This window comes from Chaetura pelagica, unplaced genomic scaffold, assembly GCF_000747805.2.
Source record: "Chaetura pelagica isolate M959 unplaced genomic scaffold, ChaPel_1.0 scaffold63, whole genome shotgun sequence".
NCBI classification, from domain to species: domain Eukaryota; kingdom Metazoa; phylum Chordata; class Aves; order Apodiformes; family Apodidae; genus Chaetura; species Chaetura pelagica.
Genome location: NW_009952896.1, coordinates 2,255,276 through 2,273,753, shown reverse-complemented (window position 1 = coordinate 2,273,753; position 18,478 = coordinate 2,255,276). Strand labels below are relative to the sequence as shown.

At 34.7% G+C, this 18,478-nt stretch overlaps 1 protein-coding gene across 1 annotated transcript in view; it reads right to left on the bottom strand.

Annotated features, from left to right (window-relative positions):
• The window catches only part of CCDC102B (coiled-coil domain containing 102B), a 117,058-nt gene that overhangs the window by 74,198 nt on the left and 24,382 nt on the right, over positions 1 to 18,478 (bottom strand). Inside the window, exon 4 of the mRNA XM_009995628.1 lies at positions 11,812 to 12,021. Coding sequence (XP_009993930.1) covers positions 11,812 to 12,021 — 210 coding nt within the window. The remainder of the gene's footprint in view (positions 1 to 11,811; positions 12,022 to 18,478) is intronic.

The following is an 18,478-nucleotide window of genomic DNA, read 5'->3' as shown; positions in this document are numbered from 1 at the left end:
TGTAGAGAGTATCATGGATTGAGTTTGAAACAATTAAATAATAGAAATAATAGTAGAAATAATAGCAATAATAATAACAAAATAATAATAAAAAAAAGAACATAGAAACAAGTGAAGCACAGCACAGCTGTTCATCACCCACTGACTAATGCCCAGTCAGTCCTTTACTAGTGATCCCAGAGGAGCAAAATGCCAAAACCCACAATGGTAGAGAGAGACAGAGATTTTTCTAGCCAACCCTCATCTAAATACTGAAGCATGACACTGAAGGATATGGAATTTTATTGGCAAATTTGGACCCATTACTCTGGCTATGCTCCCTCCCAGCTTCTTGTGCACTTACATGCTAGCAAAACATGGGAAGTTGAAATACCCTTGATTTCTTAGTAATAACTAAAAGCATCAGTATATCATCATCATTTTTCTCCTACCAAATCTTATACTAAGTCAAAACCACAATGCTCTTTTACCTGTCTTTTACCAACCTAAGAAAAAAACCAGCTCTATCCCAGCTAAAACCAAGAGAATATGGAATATAGACAAATCTTTTGTCTGAAATGATGTATAGTCATATCACACAAAGCAACATTAAACTAATACTGATAAATCAGTATTTCTTTCTCTGGATACTATTTACAGCATATTTATATTAAAATACTTCATATTACCTGTTATTTCTGGCATAATGGAAGATAATTCATGGGTAACTACTGCACTAAATGTCTCTAAAATGGCAACTCTGCTTGAAAATCCAATGATTTTTAAAAGATTATTTAAATAATAACTCTTGCAAGCAAGAAACAAGCAATATGACCACATAATTTCAACAAACAAAAATTTTGAGTGAAAGGTTATATTTACCTTGGGATATAGTAGAAAATGCCACTAAATCATGGATGACATTTCTAAATATCAATTTAGCTGATTTTATGAAACTCAGCTCCTGTTTCTCTAGAGCCAAACTGAGCAAACACTTTAGTGAAGGAGAAATTCCATAGCCCACCAGTAGTGTTTAAGCAAAATATAAAGCCTTACAATGTTGACCAAAGTTCAAAGATGGATAAGAAATATCCCAGTCTGCACAGGCATCCAAACTGGGCTTTATCAGCCTACCTTCACTAGTCCAAAACCATGGTTTACTAGTCTATACAAAGAGCACTCATTTTACTTCAGATATTGAATATCAGAATTTATCATAACTTTTGTGTTAAAAGACATATATATATCACATAGAATATGAGATTGCACAAAATCTATTGCAGGGTTCGTAAATAATATCTGTCAAGCATTTTTGATGAATGATTCTATTATGCTGATTTACTGCTTGGAGCTTTAAGAAAGTGAATTCACATCTATGTACCAGAGTTTTGGACCATGGCATTAATTGGATGATTTACATTTTTTCTGTGATTCTCTGAGACTACAAAACATGCTTTTTAATGTTTGTATTTAAATACACACATTTATTTAAAAAAACAAACTATATACACTACTTAGGAGTATGTAACAGGGCTATATTTTATAATTTTCTTTCTCTGTCATTCATAGCCAGTGTTTTAAGTTTAAAAAATCCTCAGATTTTTTACTTCCTTTGTCTCACCCATGATAAAAAAAACTAGTTATTTTTCACCTTCTGTTTAGGAACCACCTGAACAAAAAACAAACAGAGAAACAAAAAACACAAACAAAAGAAACACAAACAAAAAAATCCCAAATACAATGCACTTTTCCAAAACACCAGCTGACAACTCTTTCATTTTAATAAAACAGCCCATTTGTGGTTTGTAATATGCTTTCAAGCCAAACAGGTTAACAGATTGGGTTTTTTTAGGCCTTGTGATTTCGAAGTATAATTCCATTTTCCTATTCTTTAATCAAAGACAGAAGCCCCAAATAGGAAAAAAAAATCATGTACTGTGTTTAGCTTTGTATGACCATTTATAGAAATTTTGTAATTGCTAGTGACCTTAAAAATAAATTATGTTATGTCCATTAATGTACTGTATTTTAACATTTAATACATTAAAGAACAGAACCTAAAGAACAAATTAAGTCTTATCTTACACTACGGAAGACTTATATTTTTAAAGCTCCTTTGCAAATACTTTAGTATTACATTGTTTTGATTATAGATGTCTTGGGGATTTTTCATCAATTAATTTTATTACTTCCTTATGTGAATACATCTCTATAATGGACAAAAAAATGCATGGGATAAACAGAGTTATTCAGAAAATTATAGTTGATTTAGAACATTTTAATATTCAATGGTACTATATGCAACTCAGAGAGCCATATCCAAGGTTTAGAGGCAAACCTTGTTTTTATTCAGAAGAAAAATAGTATTTTTTTCTTGGCTGGAGAAATAAATGGGATTTGAAGTATTTCATTTGAAACATAGTCATTGCTCCTCATAAACTCTACTTTTCTCATTTTGGGTTTGATAGCATTCTAGAATGCAAAACTTCTGCCTCATGTACAAGAATGATTTGTTCCTATTAAATTTAATGTAGAAATAACCTGGAGCGTTTCATTTAGCATCTCTGTGTAGGTTGCATCCACTGTTCAACGAAGTTAACCTATCTGCATTTAGAAGCTAGTAAGCACCACACACTCTGACAGGTCTCTGTGAAAATTTCTTGTAGGTTGTCATCACACATTTGGGTCACTGGTAGTAAATTTCTTATAAATAAATTATAAACTGAATCTAATGACCTGTGACATTTCAGAAAAATAAGTACTTGGAAAAAAATATAAAAGTGTTATGTTCAAATATTGTTAAAAAGATCTAAACAATTGCCCAGTAGACCATCTAGAACTATTTTTGGTTTAGGTCAATATTTTCAAATCTGTAGGATTAAACTGTTTCTTTGAGGGGCTTGACACTGTTGTATTTAAACATCAACAGCCTTCCTACCCATTAAACTGAAAGACAAAAAAATGCCAGTTTATGTTGGAAGCAGCCTGAGGACTTGACTGCGTGTGGCTTTTATGCCTTTTTATGTAAAAAGCTATACAATGAAAGATGAACAAAAATAACACACATAGTAGTTTAACTATTAGACTGTTCAGGTTGGATAGAACTGAACACTTTCAATCACATCTGCAGTGATTTATTTCATGTGGAAGAACAGTATGGGAATAGCCTTAAGATGATCTACCTCAAAATACATATTGGCTTAGATTTACTATTTCTCAAGTTATTTAAGATCTGCTCTTTCTCTTCATTGCACATTTGCCTCAAAACTTCAGATTTATAGAGTTGATATTTTCTACATTATAAAGATTATTTTTGTATGTAAAATTCTTTATTAGATATAAGAACTCTCAAGAAGTCAAAAGGAGTAAAAAATATTGCTCTCAACACAATCATCAGTTCCTGAAACAAACAGAAGCATCAATGGCTTTTTTCACCTAATCACTGAAGCCAGATTGATTTTTCAGAAGGCAGACTATTATGTATGTGTGAGTACCATGACCTTTCAGATTTTATCAACAATATTCTTAATGTAAATTGATCCATCTTATACAACTGGAACCAGGGATGCAGAACTGCCAAAAGCAGTCACTTCCACTTAGTGAGCTGCAAATGTGACTTCTCATGAAAAGGCAGCTTGCTTAATCATGGTATGTGACTTCTGTATGTCATGTGGTGAGATGTAAATGCCTAGGACAATTCAGAACTGCAGATACCTTTACACCTAGTAATCATAAAACCACAAATGTGTGAATATGGAGTAACCAATTTAAACTCAATCAGTTCTAGGCTGTTAGGCTTGATAAAAGTTATTTCCATTCAAGTATACAGAAGCCCGTTACAGTTATTTCCTTTTGAAGGTCAGCAATCACAAGTGTTGATCTTCAATGGAACCTAAAAGTTGTTAACCAATTAATTTATCAGAACAACCAATAATCACAAAAATATACTAAAAATCAGATTATATTTAATAAATCTGAAGACTAAAGGAATTGAATATTTTAGTGACTAAGACTAGATTGTGTTGAATCTCTCCCTATTCTACTGCTTTGTAGCCTTTTAGCTATATTCTAATGCTAATACAGTCATTCGATTCATAACAAGTGGGGACCATCAGGGCTCTAAGGGCTTCCTCCTCTTCCTCAGCTTTGGTGGCCTGGGCTCAGGACCAACTTAGAGATAGGGCAGCTGAGAGCATGCCCCTACTTCCTTATTGGAAAGATCCTTAAGCAAAGCTCTTCTGGAAATCTCTGCTAGAAGCCAAAAGCAAGTCCCTCCCTGCCTTGGGAGCTTTTATGCTGAAGCTTTCCCATGAGCCTTGGCTGAGCTCCAGCCTGAGCTGCATCAGAGTTACTATGGACTTGCTTGATGATCTGGACTTTCAGCTGTGGACTGCCACCACCAGACCTACTCTGCTTTCCTTACTCAGGTGCTGTGGGACTGCTTAAGGTCTCTGCCTCTTCTAGCCTTGGTCCTAGGCTCAGGTTCTGCCTCCCCTTCCCTTAGGAAACAGGCACATCTCTATCAAAACTACAGTAGTAATTCTAAGAGGAGGTCTGGATTCCCAATACTTATAGCCACAACATATCTATACAACACTGGCAAAACAAGAGCAATCTTCACAAACTGATCACCTGATGTGTTACAAAGACCTCTTGCAAACAGCCCACCAATAGAAAAATATCCTCTAGATAGCTTTTGGAATAGTTTTTGCAGCCTTGCTCAGGCAGAGAATACAATAGTATGATAAATATAGTACACTATTTGTTACTAAAGAAATGAAATCTCCTTCCACCATGGTTGCGCCTCATTTGTATTACACATTTGGTAATTTGAAAATAAAACTCTTTTGTAAGATGCATGGCTTGAAGTAACAAAACATCAGCCATCTGAAGGAAGCACAGGAAAAAAAATGCAAAAAAAAAGTGAAAGTAAAATGGAATGAACCAGTGAGGGAGAAAAAGTGTGTAGCACAAGCTGAGAACTATGTAATACAGCAATCACCCTGAATATCCCAATAAATACCCAACAAACTATACTCATTTTGTTATCTAAGAAATCCTGCTAAATGACTTCTAGATTGATATTTCTGACTGTGTGTAAAAAGAAAAATAACAATAAAGACAGTTTATTTTTCTTTCAGTTGTGTTATATGACAATGCAGATTGGCAATGTCCTAAAACTTTTTCCTAAACATCTACTTTTCAACTACAATTAAACAAAGAGACTTACCAAGAAAAAAAACAAACTTACAAAAAAATATTAATTTATTCCACAAGGTTTCTGCACTAAGAGGGCCAGATGTAGAGTACAACATTATCTTTTAAGGAACCACCTTTATCATGATCAAGTTTTAAATAAAATTCTAAAAAATAAATTAAAAAGAAAAGAAAAGAAAAAGCAGCAGCAACAAAACATGTTGTAACATTGGATAAAGAAATAACTTTGGTTATCTTACATCAACTATTATTTTTCTTCCTCACAATTTTTCTGAAACACAGAAAAACAGAGAGGTCAATACCCCTAAATTGAAAAAAGCAAAGCATAGAGAATGTGACAGGGTCAGACAAGAGGTGTTCAGTTATGCAAATCAATATTTATGCCATTTGTGGACTATATGGTTCAAATGTACACAAATGACAAGGGTTTTTCTGACATTTGTCATTTCTGACAAAATTACTTTATCTCTAAACAAAATAAAAGTTGGTATTTCTGTTATCTCCTTTGGCATGAGACTATTTTTTATGCAATTATTAAGCCTTGGGGTAGTTTGTTTGTTTTGGGTTTTTTACAAATAAGGATTCAGTGAATAAATCAATCCTCTGAAAAGAACAATGGTAGCATGATGAAAAGATAATACTCTGTAACTTACAGTTTAACCAGAATTGGATGGACTGTGACTCCAACACTAACTGAAATCAGGAGAAAATTGTGTTGAACCAAAATCAGACTACTCCGATTAAGATGATTCTTTCTATATATTGGGATAAATAAACAACAAAAAACCCAAACCAACAAACAAAAAAAAATTGTAAAAGAGAGGAATAAGCAACATTATAAGGGTTTACATAGAGATGTGACTTCTACACCAACTTAGCTAAAAAGAGTTAGAAAGTGAGAGGACATTTCAGGAAGAACAGAAGCCATGGTCTCCTCAATTACCTTAATAACCAAAGGTGTCAAGACAAAGAACAAGATATTCCAAGCATCTACTCTTGCCTTTTTAAAGAACTGAAATTTCCAAACCTGGTAAGACACATCACAAAATAAGATTAAAAACCATGAGAACATATTTTTAAGAGAGATACTGACAAAGAACAATCACTTCCTCTTTTTTTTCAAGACTATTGAAAGATGCCCAGAACTGAAGGTGGAATTCCTGAAATAGCATCTCTTGACTGCTTTTATATATTTTATTTTTCTTAAAAAGAATTTTGTGAACTAGGGAATTTGAAAGTCTGTTACTTCAAAGATGTCACAACTCAGAAGTTAATAAGAAGAACTAACTTCAAATATTCATCCACTGTGAGAACTACCCTGCAAACTAAGAATCACAGAATGTCAGAATCCTAGGGGTTGGAAGGAACCTCAAAAGATTGTCTAATCCAACCCCCCTGCCAGAGCAGGATCACCTAAAGTACATCACACAGGAACATGTTTAGGTGGGTTTTGAATGTCTCCAGCAAAGAAGACTAACACAAGCTTACAGATATTCCACATAGGGCCAAACTTTCTCCCTAACTGAAAGGATTAATCAGTGAAACTGTCAGATTTGATGGACTAAATTAAAAAAAATGAAACTGTACTTAACATCAACACACCCTGCTGCATCCATCCTCCTTTACCAACTGACAACTGAATCACGAGACACAAAAAAAAAAGAGGAAAATTTCTCATCTTCTATCAAAAGCAATAACTTAAAAAAACATATTTCAGGACTTAATAAAATATTAGGGGAAAAATAGAAATGAAGTCATAGAACCACAGAATCATTTTGCTTGGAAAAAGTTTTAAGATCATTGAGTTCAACCATTAACCTAACACTGTCAAGTCCACCACTAAACTGTGTCCCCAAGCACCATATCTACATGATCTCCTATAAATACCTCCAGGGGTGGTGACTCAACCACTTCTCCCTGGGAAGCCTCTTCCAATGTCCAATCTTTTCTGTGAATAAGTTTTTCTACTATCAAATCCAGACCACACCTGGTACATCTTGAGGCCTTTTTATCTCATCCTATCATTAAATAATTTTAAAAGATGTGTATTTTATTTTTCTCATAGATTTTGGGTAATAGTCTGAAAACACATTCAAGTCTGAGAATAGGGCAGTATAAAATATAATAAATTTCTTATATATATATTCCCCCTCTACTATGCACTGGTGAGGCCAAATCTGCAATACTGCGTCCAGCTCTGGGCTCCCCTGGTCAAGAAAGACAGGGAACTAATAGAGTCCAGCTGAGGACAACAAAGATGAATGGAGTATCTCCCCTATGAGGAAAGACTGAGAGAGTGAGGACTCTAGCCTGGAGAAGAGAAGGCTGAGGGGAGACCTTATTAAAGTCTATAAGTATCTAAAAGGTGAGTGCAAGGAGAATGGAACCAGACTCTTCAGGAGTTTCCTGTGACAGGATGAGGGGCAACAAGCATAATGTGGAACACAGGCTGTTCCATTCAAATGTAAGAAAAAACTTCTTTATTGTGAGGGTTACAAAGCACTGGAACAGGCTGCCCAAGGAGGTTGTGGAGTCCTTGTCTCTTGAGATATTCAAGACCAGCTTGGCTGCAGTTCTCTGTAATGTCTTCTAGGCAATTCTTTAGTGGGGGAGTTAGACTAGAGGATCTCAAAAGGTCCCTTCCAACTCTGACAATTCTGTGATTCTATGATTCTGGGGTGGTGTCTACTCTATTTATAAGGGAATTATATAAACTATTGTATCACATGATATATTATAGCTATCTGTTCACAAAGGGAAGAAATACAAAAGGTCCTAAAATCTGGCTGTCTTTTTGGATAGATATAGTGAGGCAGGTCACATAAGATAAGCAGAATTTATTTTAAAAAATATTATTTTCTACCAAATCAACAGCAAGAAATGTGATGGTCTGTTGACCATTACACAATCCATATGAAAAATTAAGGAAACAAGAGAGCTACTTGATTTCCTCTATATTCATATAGGAGAAGCGTAGAAATAAACCTGTGCCCATATTTTATAAATGGGCTATATCAAAAGACCTGTTTTAAATTTAACATTGTCATGAACCAACCAACCAAAACAAGTAGTTAGAAAAACCTAGGAACACATACCAGTCATTAAAGAATTCAGAAGGCCTAGAAAACAGCTAGTATGAATATTTAGAAAAATACTTCATGATGAGATCAAAAGAACAAGAACCTAATACCTGTAGCAGGAAATGCTAAGAGGAAAACTGACATTCTTAATTACAAATAAGATGACACATGGACAAATTTGATACACTGAATGAGAAACGAAACCATTTTTGTGCAAGAAAACTTAGGTCTTACAAATCTATTTCAATTTTCAGAATGAGTCAATAAATTGACTCCTGTGGGTCAGAGGTCTAGGCAGACCTTCAAAACACATTTAATGAAGATCTCCCACAATGCTTCTTACAGAAATTTATCTGACTTTGAAAAAGTCCTTACATGTTGGAAAAGCTAGTTATTACATTGGGAAAAAATCGTACGGGAGAAGGGACAAGAAGAGAGCAATAAATGAGCAGTTTTAATGCTGTAGGAATATCATACCACTAAACATTCAAAGTGAATAAGGCTTTTGCTTTTTTTTTTTTTTTTTTTTTTCTCCACACTTTAGTGGGATTTCTAAAGAACTGAAATGAGCATTTCACCAGAAAAGTAATTAGGAAATAATTGTATAAAACACACCATAACCCAAGTGGAAATTCTGACAAAAAATACTGCATTTCTAAAATCTGCTAAGGGAAAAAATTGTGCAGCCACTACCATCATAATAATCAGCCCCAGAGGTTTGCATTGAAACAAAGACAATTCTCTATTGGATGAACAGTGCTAAGTGAAGTATCAAAGTGTTTAATGTTAATACTATAATTATATTTTCTCTTGAATTTTGTTCTGCTGAAGGGTAAAAAATATATTAAAAACTCACTTTTAGAGATCTATGACACAAAGCCAGGAATGAAACATATGGTAATTTGTATAAGCTCTTAATATTAAAACTTCTACCACATCATCCAGGCAAGTTATAAAATTCCCCCTCCGTACTGCGGTGCCTCCTTGAAACACCTCTGGCAGACCACATGCGTTCAGACAGCTGGTAGACAGATCACTGTCTACTGTCATCACTGTTGACTTGGAAGCAATTTACATCTCTTTTTTTTATTTGGCCACAGTTGCACCAGAAAGTCACAACAGCAGAAGTCAAGTATAGCAGCAGATGCTGAGTTCCATGCACAAACATAAGAGACTAGGTTTTGCCTGATCGTATAGCCTTTAATCCATGTGTGGTATTAGGCCATCCAAAACTGGAACTGGTCCAGCCCTGTCCACTCCCTTAGGGCTTGTAGCAAGGTTTGGGGATATCTGAAGCAGATCTTCCCACATTCCTTCCTTCAGAAAGAATTAAGTGTGCACAAAATCACTCTGAACTAAAGCAATACCAAGCAGGGACATTAGATCTTGATTATCTTTAAGGTCCCTTCCAACCATGCTAACCATTCAGTCAATCTGTAAGGAATTCATATCTGTATTTTGATACTATTTCTAATCTTAATATTTTTTTATCTTTTAATAGCATCATCAAGGTTAAAAAATGTGCTTTCTAACTCTTCAAACCCATGTCTTCTCCACATATGTTTGGGCAGGTCTCCAATGCCATGACTGATTTGGAGATGAACTCTTTGTGGAGTCATTTTTCTCAGATGGCTCTTTCTATTTAACTTTTTGTTGCTGTTAACACAGAATTCATTGAGATGTTAGTGGTTTATGTTGCTGAAGACTACGGGACTTCCCAACCTTGGTGGTTATGCACTACAAGGCACAGTTCCCAGCTCAAACTGAAGAAACTGCTCTTGGCACAGTAGATGCCTCAGTTCACAGCTCTGGATTGAAAATGCTCCCATGAAGGTCATGCTGTCTCTCCTGAGGCTGGGGAGACAGTGGCAATATAATTGGCAATAGATGCTGTGGTCTAGTCAAGGAGTTCTGTCACCAATCCGAAGGAAGGGGCCAACAGGAACCTTTTTTTTTCCCCAGCTGTTGTTTGAAGGATGGCTGGGCATTGGCTTCACCTATTAAACTGTCTGCATCTCAAACAACAAATTTTGCCCTTCTAATTCTCTTCCTCACCCCACTGTTGGGGAGTGAATGAGGACTAGGAGGGAGCTTACCTGGCATTTGGCATTAATCCATCACAAATAAACTGCCTAGAGAGGTTGTTCAGCCTTGGAAGTTTTTGAGACTCCACTGGAAGAAGCCTGGAGCTGACCTTGCTTTGAGCAGGAGACTGGACTAAAGATGTCCTGAGGTCAATTTCATCATAACTTGTTCTGTGATTCCATATTTTTCAGTTCTTGTGAATCAGAGATAGAAATATGCAATTAAATCAGTCCCCACACTAGTCTTTGGATGGTAACAGACACCAGCCCACCAGATGATTGATTACATAGTTTCAGCTGACACTAGATACAATTTTCTCTTTCAAACTAATACTCAATAGTTTTGAAGACAAACTTATCCTAAAATCATAAACTATGAAAAGGTTAAAAATGCAGTGACCTCCACTTTCATGATAAGGAAACAGAGATTACCAGGTTCTTTCTCAGCCTTTTGACTTTGGTGAAAAGATGTGAAGTTGTGTCAGCTAGGTGTGTGATGCTAAAAGACAGACCTGATCACAGATATCTAATATGCTATGTAAATAACATTTTAAAAAACAAATAGAAACCAAACCAACAAACCAAAAAAACTCAACAAACCCAAAAGGAACAAAACACTTCCATATAACTAAAATATAGTTGAAACACAGTAACATGTTTTTAGCAAATAAGCATCTTTCTGGACCCATCCCCAACATAAAATTGATTGCACTGCAAAAAAATAATGAAACCATTTATATGATGTGAACCTACGTGATATGATATGACGCAATAAGATAGCATCTGATAAAGTAAATAACAGTGAAGAGAAATTAAAAATGTGTTTGTTATATAAGATATTTTATAAAAGCAAGAAATGGTTTTGTCTTACACAGCTTGCGGAGTCTCAATGAAAGTGGGAACCTTCTGGATTAATACTTAATCATTGGCTTAGAAAACCATAAAATAAATATCCACATCTTAGAGCCTCAGAATAATTTATCACATAATTTGTAACAGTACAATAAGGTTTGAAACTGAGTAAACCTTTAGAGGAATAAAAACCAAGAAATAAAGCTCTTTCTTTGTTCTTGTTTCCCTAAGAAGAGATTCAATATTCAGCAAGACAAAATTATTTGTCTCACAGCTTTTTTGCTTTGACCTTCATCAGGATGCTGTAGCTACCAAAGCTTACTTAATCTCTTCTGTTCCTCCTAGTCTTCACTTTTGCTCTCTGGTCTTGTCAGATGTGTCATTTCCCTCTGCTCCCTTTAAAAATGAAAAGATATATCTTTCTGTATCTAAACCTTACAATATTGAAAGTCACTGAGTTATAATTGTCCAGGTCTGAGATACAGACAGGGTTGTTCTGTCTTGCACGTCGCTTGTTTTAGGGACACATTTTGATATTATGAAATAGTAATTCTGTTCAGAAATGGTCCTCAAGTAACCAAACTAAGCAATGCACATGCCTTATTTTTAAACAGCAGCTTACTTTGTGCATTTTGATGATAACAACTTGACTTAGCTAGCACTGTTTTATTTTTCATCTCCAGAAGTCCCTGAATTTCTTTTACCTGCAACTCCAACCTTCTGTTCTCTTCTTCTAAACTTTGCTTTTCTGCTTCGAGTTTCTCCCCCTTTCCCCGTTCAGAGGTATTCTCAAACTGCAGTCTCTCCAGCTAGAAGAGGTTGGGATAGGAGAAAGAATAAACAAAACAGAGAAAAAGAGGAATAGTATTATTAAATCCCCCTGTTCTTTACAAGCTAATGGACTCATCTTGAAGTAACATATGCTTAGAAATCAGTCCAAGACATAAGTTTTTCATGTTTCATAAAGTACTTGAATTGGAAAAGAAAAAAAGAAAAAAACCACACAAAACCAGGAGGTACATTAATAGTATCTTTACAAAAGTAAAGCATAGGTAATGTATAAGGTAGTAACTGGCTACAAAATCTAATTTATTTCCCTGCTGTTTTGGAACAATAACATTAAACAAACAAACAAACAAACAAAACCCAAACAACAGCACTTTTTTACTTATAGAAACATAGAATCATAGAATCATTAAGGTTGGAAAAGACCTTCACTGTCATCAAGTCCAAGCATCAGTCCTACACCCCCATGACCACTGAAGCACCATATCTACCTGTTTTTTGAACACTTCCAGGCATGATGCCTGCACCACCTCCCTGGGCAGCCTGTTCCAATGCCTCACCACTCTTTCATTGAATAATTTTTTCCTAATATTGAATCTGAACCTCCCCTGGCACAATTTGGATCCATTTCCTCTTGTCCTATCACTGATCACTAGGGAAAAGAGGCCAATACCCACATCACTAGAACCTCCTTTTAGGTAGTTACTGAAAGCAATGAGGTCTCCCTGTTTTCATCTTTGAAGGACTATAGTGAAAATTTGTTTCAACTGAAAAAGCTCTAAACTATGTCTCCAGTGCTAGAAACTTCTATCCTAATAAACTGAGGAAGAATTTTTAAGTTTTCATATTCAGTTTCTTGAGGTCACAATTAATATTCCTAAGGGAATATTTTATGGCCAATGCTGTCATCTTAATGAGACACAACCAAGCTTTCTGAATTAATTAATCAACTCCATATATAGGATGAATTTTATATATATATGTATAAATAAATAAATAAATAAAAATATGTTGCTAAGTCATATAAAGTAATCACGTAAAAAATGATCTTATTTATTCCTCAGAGGCAGCTAGAGAGAGGATTTGTCAAGAATATATTAAACACTCCTCAAATTACAAAGCAAAAAATGGTAAAATGAATTTATTTTCATAGCTCAAAACAGGTACTTACTAGGATCTAACATGTATTTATCATAAGATTATGATGGGCAAATACTCATGATTAATAAGTTATTATTTACTGGTATTTATGAGGAGATTAAAAGAGATTAAGATAGATAAAAATCTGAGAAAATTAAAAATTCTTGTTCTTACAACTGAGATTAAGGAAAATAAAAAAGCCAACAAGGCTTTAGAAAGAGCCAGAGAGCTGAACTTTTCCAGATATCAGTCACTTTCATTTTAAAATCAACTTTTGGCAAATAATGAAAAGCTACTGAACACAAAGGAAAGAGAATGAGGTGTTGCAACATCAGAGGAACATAATTCACATCCTGATAATTGCAATAATATTATCCAGATAAATCAAATAATAAACTTGGTTGTTCCCACATTATTTCTGAGCTAATAAAACCAATTAGTATCTCCAGAAAATTAAAGGGGCTCATTCAGATCTTCAGAGGAAAACAGAAATATTTTTTAGTCCCTCTATTAAAGACAAAAATCTTATTCAGTGGAAAATAACAATGTGATTGTTAACTAACAATGATAATATTTTTCCAGATATTTCTCTTGTTAGTATTATATATAGAATAATCTAAAAGATTATTCAAAAGACTGAATCTTAATATTAAGATTAAGCAAACCAGCAAGTAAGAAAGAAAAATATTTTGTTTTCATACTCTATTATATTGGCAGACTAACTGGGAACTGATTTTAACTTCCTAAAAAATTATGGTATTCAGCATTTGTTTTTACACTATGGACTTGTTCTTGTATGAAAACAGTTTATACAGCTACAAAACTATCAGCTTTGGGGGATGGTCCATCTGGGTAATGAAAAATTCTATAGAGTGAAAGGTCTATGTATTTTATATCCATGCTACCTTGCAGTCTTTAGAGATTGTTTGCCAAGAATTAGAATGTGATAAACATCTGTACTGAGATTAAACAGAGAAACACGGAAGGATAATTTTGTACCCTCGGTTTTGGTTTTATTTGGGGGTTTTCTTGGCATGGGGAGCACATAGAATACAAGACATTAATCCCAATGCACAAGAAAATGTCAGATGCTCACATGTCCATAATGAGGTCTTTAAACTCTATCCACTGAATTTCTGAATTTCAATAACTGGAAACAAAGGGATCAAATACCCATATTTAGCACCATTTTTTAATTGTTATTTTTTTTCCCATTTTCCCTCCTCAAATTCTGTATATTTAAAGTTGTTCACATACCATCTACTGGACTACAGTAACAAAACCTGTATTTTTAAAAATAAATATGCAGGCATAATGTCTTGCAAGTACCCATGAAAGACATGGAACACAATAAAGCCCTATGTTCTTACAAAGCATCTGCCAAAAGACATGGTTCTAATGGTAAGCATTATCACAGTGATGGCAATAATCAATACCAACTCATTTTTGGCAGACCAGGTAGAGGAAAATCACTAAGCTATCCAAGATTGAATTTCAGCCAGGAAATTAAGCACAGGATGACTACCAAACCAAAATCTGATGTCAGAGATAAAATGACTGATTTCTTTGCCTGTAAAATTTAAATTCATTGTACCCAAGATACCTACAAGCTCTAACAATGATAAATTTGAATCTTTAGTACACCGTATACATAAAGAACTGTATTATATAGCCAGAAAGAAAAACAACAAAAACCAAACAAAAAAAACTAACTTTCACAAAATCATTAATAAACAATTTTAGAATCACTGTTTCCACTATAAATCATTGTCCTGCAAAATACTAGAATACGTATTTTCTGAAATATTAATTTTCATAGTGTTATTAATCAGGTTGGTTCTCCCAATCTATATCTTATGCTTATTCCAAACAACACTTTTCATATAATCCTCCCATGAGAAATATTTACTCTTTTTTTCCTCTTTGGTAAAGAAGTATGAAAAAAGTGGGCTGCCAGATCCCAACTTACAGATTTCAAGTCAGAATACCAACTTCATAATGTGATTTTATCAGTCCCAACTGAAAACAACCTTCTCTTAAATAGACAAACATTTTCTCTCACACCTCTGCAATGTGTTATTAATCCCACCCACACTCCAAACCCCCTGACAGGGCCTTTCCAGCTCCTGGAGCTCAGCTGGCAGCACTCAAAGCCAGCTACCTGATAGGAGTTGTAAAGGGCAGCAAAAGGAAGTCCCTCTCTGCCTGAGGTCTGCTTGTAAACCAAATATTCCACACCCTATCCTTGATGGAGCTGTGTTGCAAATACTTACATACTAACATTTAAAATAGACAGGAGAGGTTCAGGTTCATACAACTGTAATATAGATTGCATAAAACATCTTTGATACCCTATGGTTCATAAGGAACACAAATGTTTCTGGACTGGATAGTTTCATCTTTATATATGAAATTTTCAATATATTTTATCTGTAACCAAATACAACTAATTATGTCTGAAATTATGTATTTTAACTCCATTAGTGGAAAACCAAAATATTGCCATGAAGGAGAATAGGTTATTTTATTTTAAAGTATGAAAAATCCTGAAAATTACTGAACAAGTATTTGTTGGTAACATCTTTGTTAATTATTCTTCCTAAAGTAAAGAAGGATGCACATACTAATTTTCATTGAGACCTAAAGAATATTATTCTCAAATACTTTCTCTCAAATTCATGTGCTATATTAATAGCTCATCAAATCAAACCATTATAATCTTTAAGCAGGGTACCTCTGGCATGCAGAATAATGAGGATGTGTAAATATTCATCTATATTTTCAGAACAAAAATTCAACTAAAGAAAAAATATTAGGTAGTTACATAACTAACATACTAAAATATTAGTAGTTACATGTGCTACTGGGCCCTGTAGACTGTTCCATAACTGCACAACTAGAACTGCTCCGTGAAGTACCTGTTCCCTAGGATCTTTTGATTTACTCCATGCTACACAGTTTCAAAAGATCATTTCACCTCAGCCATTGTGCAAATAACTTGTGCAGACCTGCTTTCCTTTTGACTACACAGCTGGAGAAAAACGTTGTGAGACCTAATGCAGCAAGATGAGGAAAACAGCTACAGGAACTTTTTTCAATAAGGAAGTTGAGCCAGTTCAAAATGGAACACAAGGTAAACATTCAAAAGTCTTAGTTGTTTTAAAAAGACCTAGTGACATTTCTGTGGGTATATATGTAGATATAAAGTATATATATATATGTATATGTTTATGTGTATATGCACGCATAGACATGTTCTTGTGTTTCTTTAAAGGGAACTTGCCATTTAAATTTATTTTTTTTCCCTTTTCATTACATGAAGAAAATATAGCCTTTAAATAAACCTATGGCTGTCTTAAAGTCTACTGTCTACTTTCACTGTTCACACAAAAATATTTCACAGGAAGAGTAACCTTCATTTTCCATTTTGAACTTTAATACTGAACCTTTAATTAAAAAAAAATGCAAATTGACTGAATAGCAGTGATACCTGTCTCAAATTTACACAGAAAGTAATTTCAGGGTTTTTTTTCCACCTAAGATATACATTGTCGTACATAAACAGAAAAATAAGCATGTTAGATGCTCTTGAGTGAAACGACAGATTCTGATTTATGTAGGAATTGAAAGCAACAAGTGAAAGAAACTATTTGTAACAGAATGTTACATATGAAAAAAAATAAAATCTCAGAATGTTTCCTTTTCCATCCAAATGTGGATATTTTCTCTTTAGAAAATGTCTCCACAAACTTACCCTGAGTTTTACTTCTCAACAGGAAGACAAGAAGAATGGTGGAAGCAGAGAGTGAGGTCAAGATACTTAAGGTCAGTGAAGTGGGTAATTACTAAGGTGAATGGTGGAAATGAAGTACACTGTATTGACCTTTTGAAACTGGATAATTATGTCTTAGAGCTAACTTACAGTATTTTATGACTTGTATAAAAGACAGAGACCCTGAGAAAACAGATACGGAAAAAGGAACTCCTTCTGGTACAGTTCATTAGCAGGAAAACCTTAATACTGTTGTTCAGTTTAAGGCAAAATACCAGTAGTTAAGTCTCAAAAAAATGTATTGGAACAAGATTTTTCTCCTTCTCTTCAGTCAAGAGAAGATGAAGTAGGATGAAGGACAATAATTAAGCTGCCTACCATTTTTAAACAGGAGTACTGGCAGGAAAAAATAATAATAAAAATGATGATGAAATGGTGATGTAACAGTCACTCAGTCACTATGATTTCATTTTGAAACGAGAAAATTTTACACACACTCGTCAAGAGGAAGTGAGATTAATAAAGCAGCAATTTTTGTTTTGTTTGGGTTTTTTTTTGGCATAAATTTTTGTTAGCTTTCCATAAAACTTGGGAAAAGTTAGAACAGGGTGCTTAGAGAATTATGCTTTCCAGCTTTCTAAAGAAAGCATTTAAAACAGTTTGACAGAAATCAAACATAAAAAAAAAAAAAGCTGTAGGTTTTATTTGAACTGAATTACGTTGGTATCAGAAATTAAAAATACCAATTAATCTAGAAAATTTATCTGCAAAAAGTGGTGGGGTTTTTTTTACAAAAACTTGTCCTTTTTATCAATAACAGTTTCTAAGAAAGATTCTTCAAATATCATGAACTAAAGTTGTCCATAAAAAATACATCACATTACTACAAGGTCTTTTCCACAGCCTTTTCACTGAAAACAGATTTTTTTTTTTAGAATCAGAACCTTACTCAAACACACCAAAACTATTACCTTTTAAGGTAATAAGGTTATAAGGTTATAAGGTAGCTGTGCTCTTCCCCCTCTACTCTCCCCTTGCCAGACTCCACCCGCAATACTGTGTCCAGTTCTGGAGCCCCCAACAAAGGAAGGACATGGAACTGTTGGAATGAATCCAGAGAAGGGCTGCAAAGATGATCAGAGGACGGGAGCACGTCTCCAGTGAAGACACGTTGAGAGAGTTGGGGCTGTTAAGCCTGAAGAAGAGAAAGTTCCGGGGAGACTTACAGCAGCTTTCCAGTACCTGAAGGGGCCTTCAGGAAAGCTGGGGAGGGACTTTTTCTAAGACCATGTTGTGATAGGATAAGGGGTAATGGCTTTAAACTGGACGAGGATAGATTTATATTAGATATTAGGAGGAAATTCTTTAGTGTGAGGGGTACTGAGACACTGGAACAGTTTGCATATGGAAGTTGTGGAAGCCCCATCCCTGGAAGTGTTCAAGGCCAGGTTGGACAGGGCTCTGAGCAACCTAATCTAGTGGCACGTGTCCCTACCCATGCAGGGGGGTTGGAATTAGGTGATCTTTAAGGTCCCTTCCAACCCAAACCATTCTATGATTCTATGAGG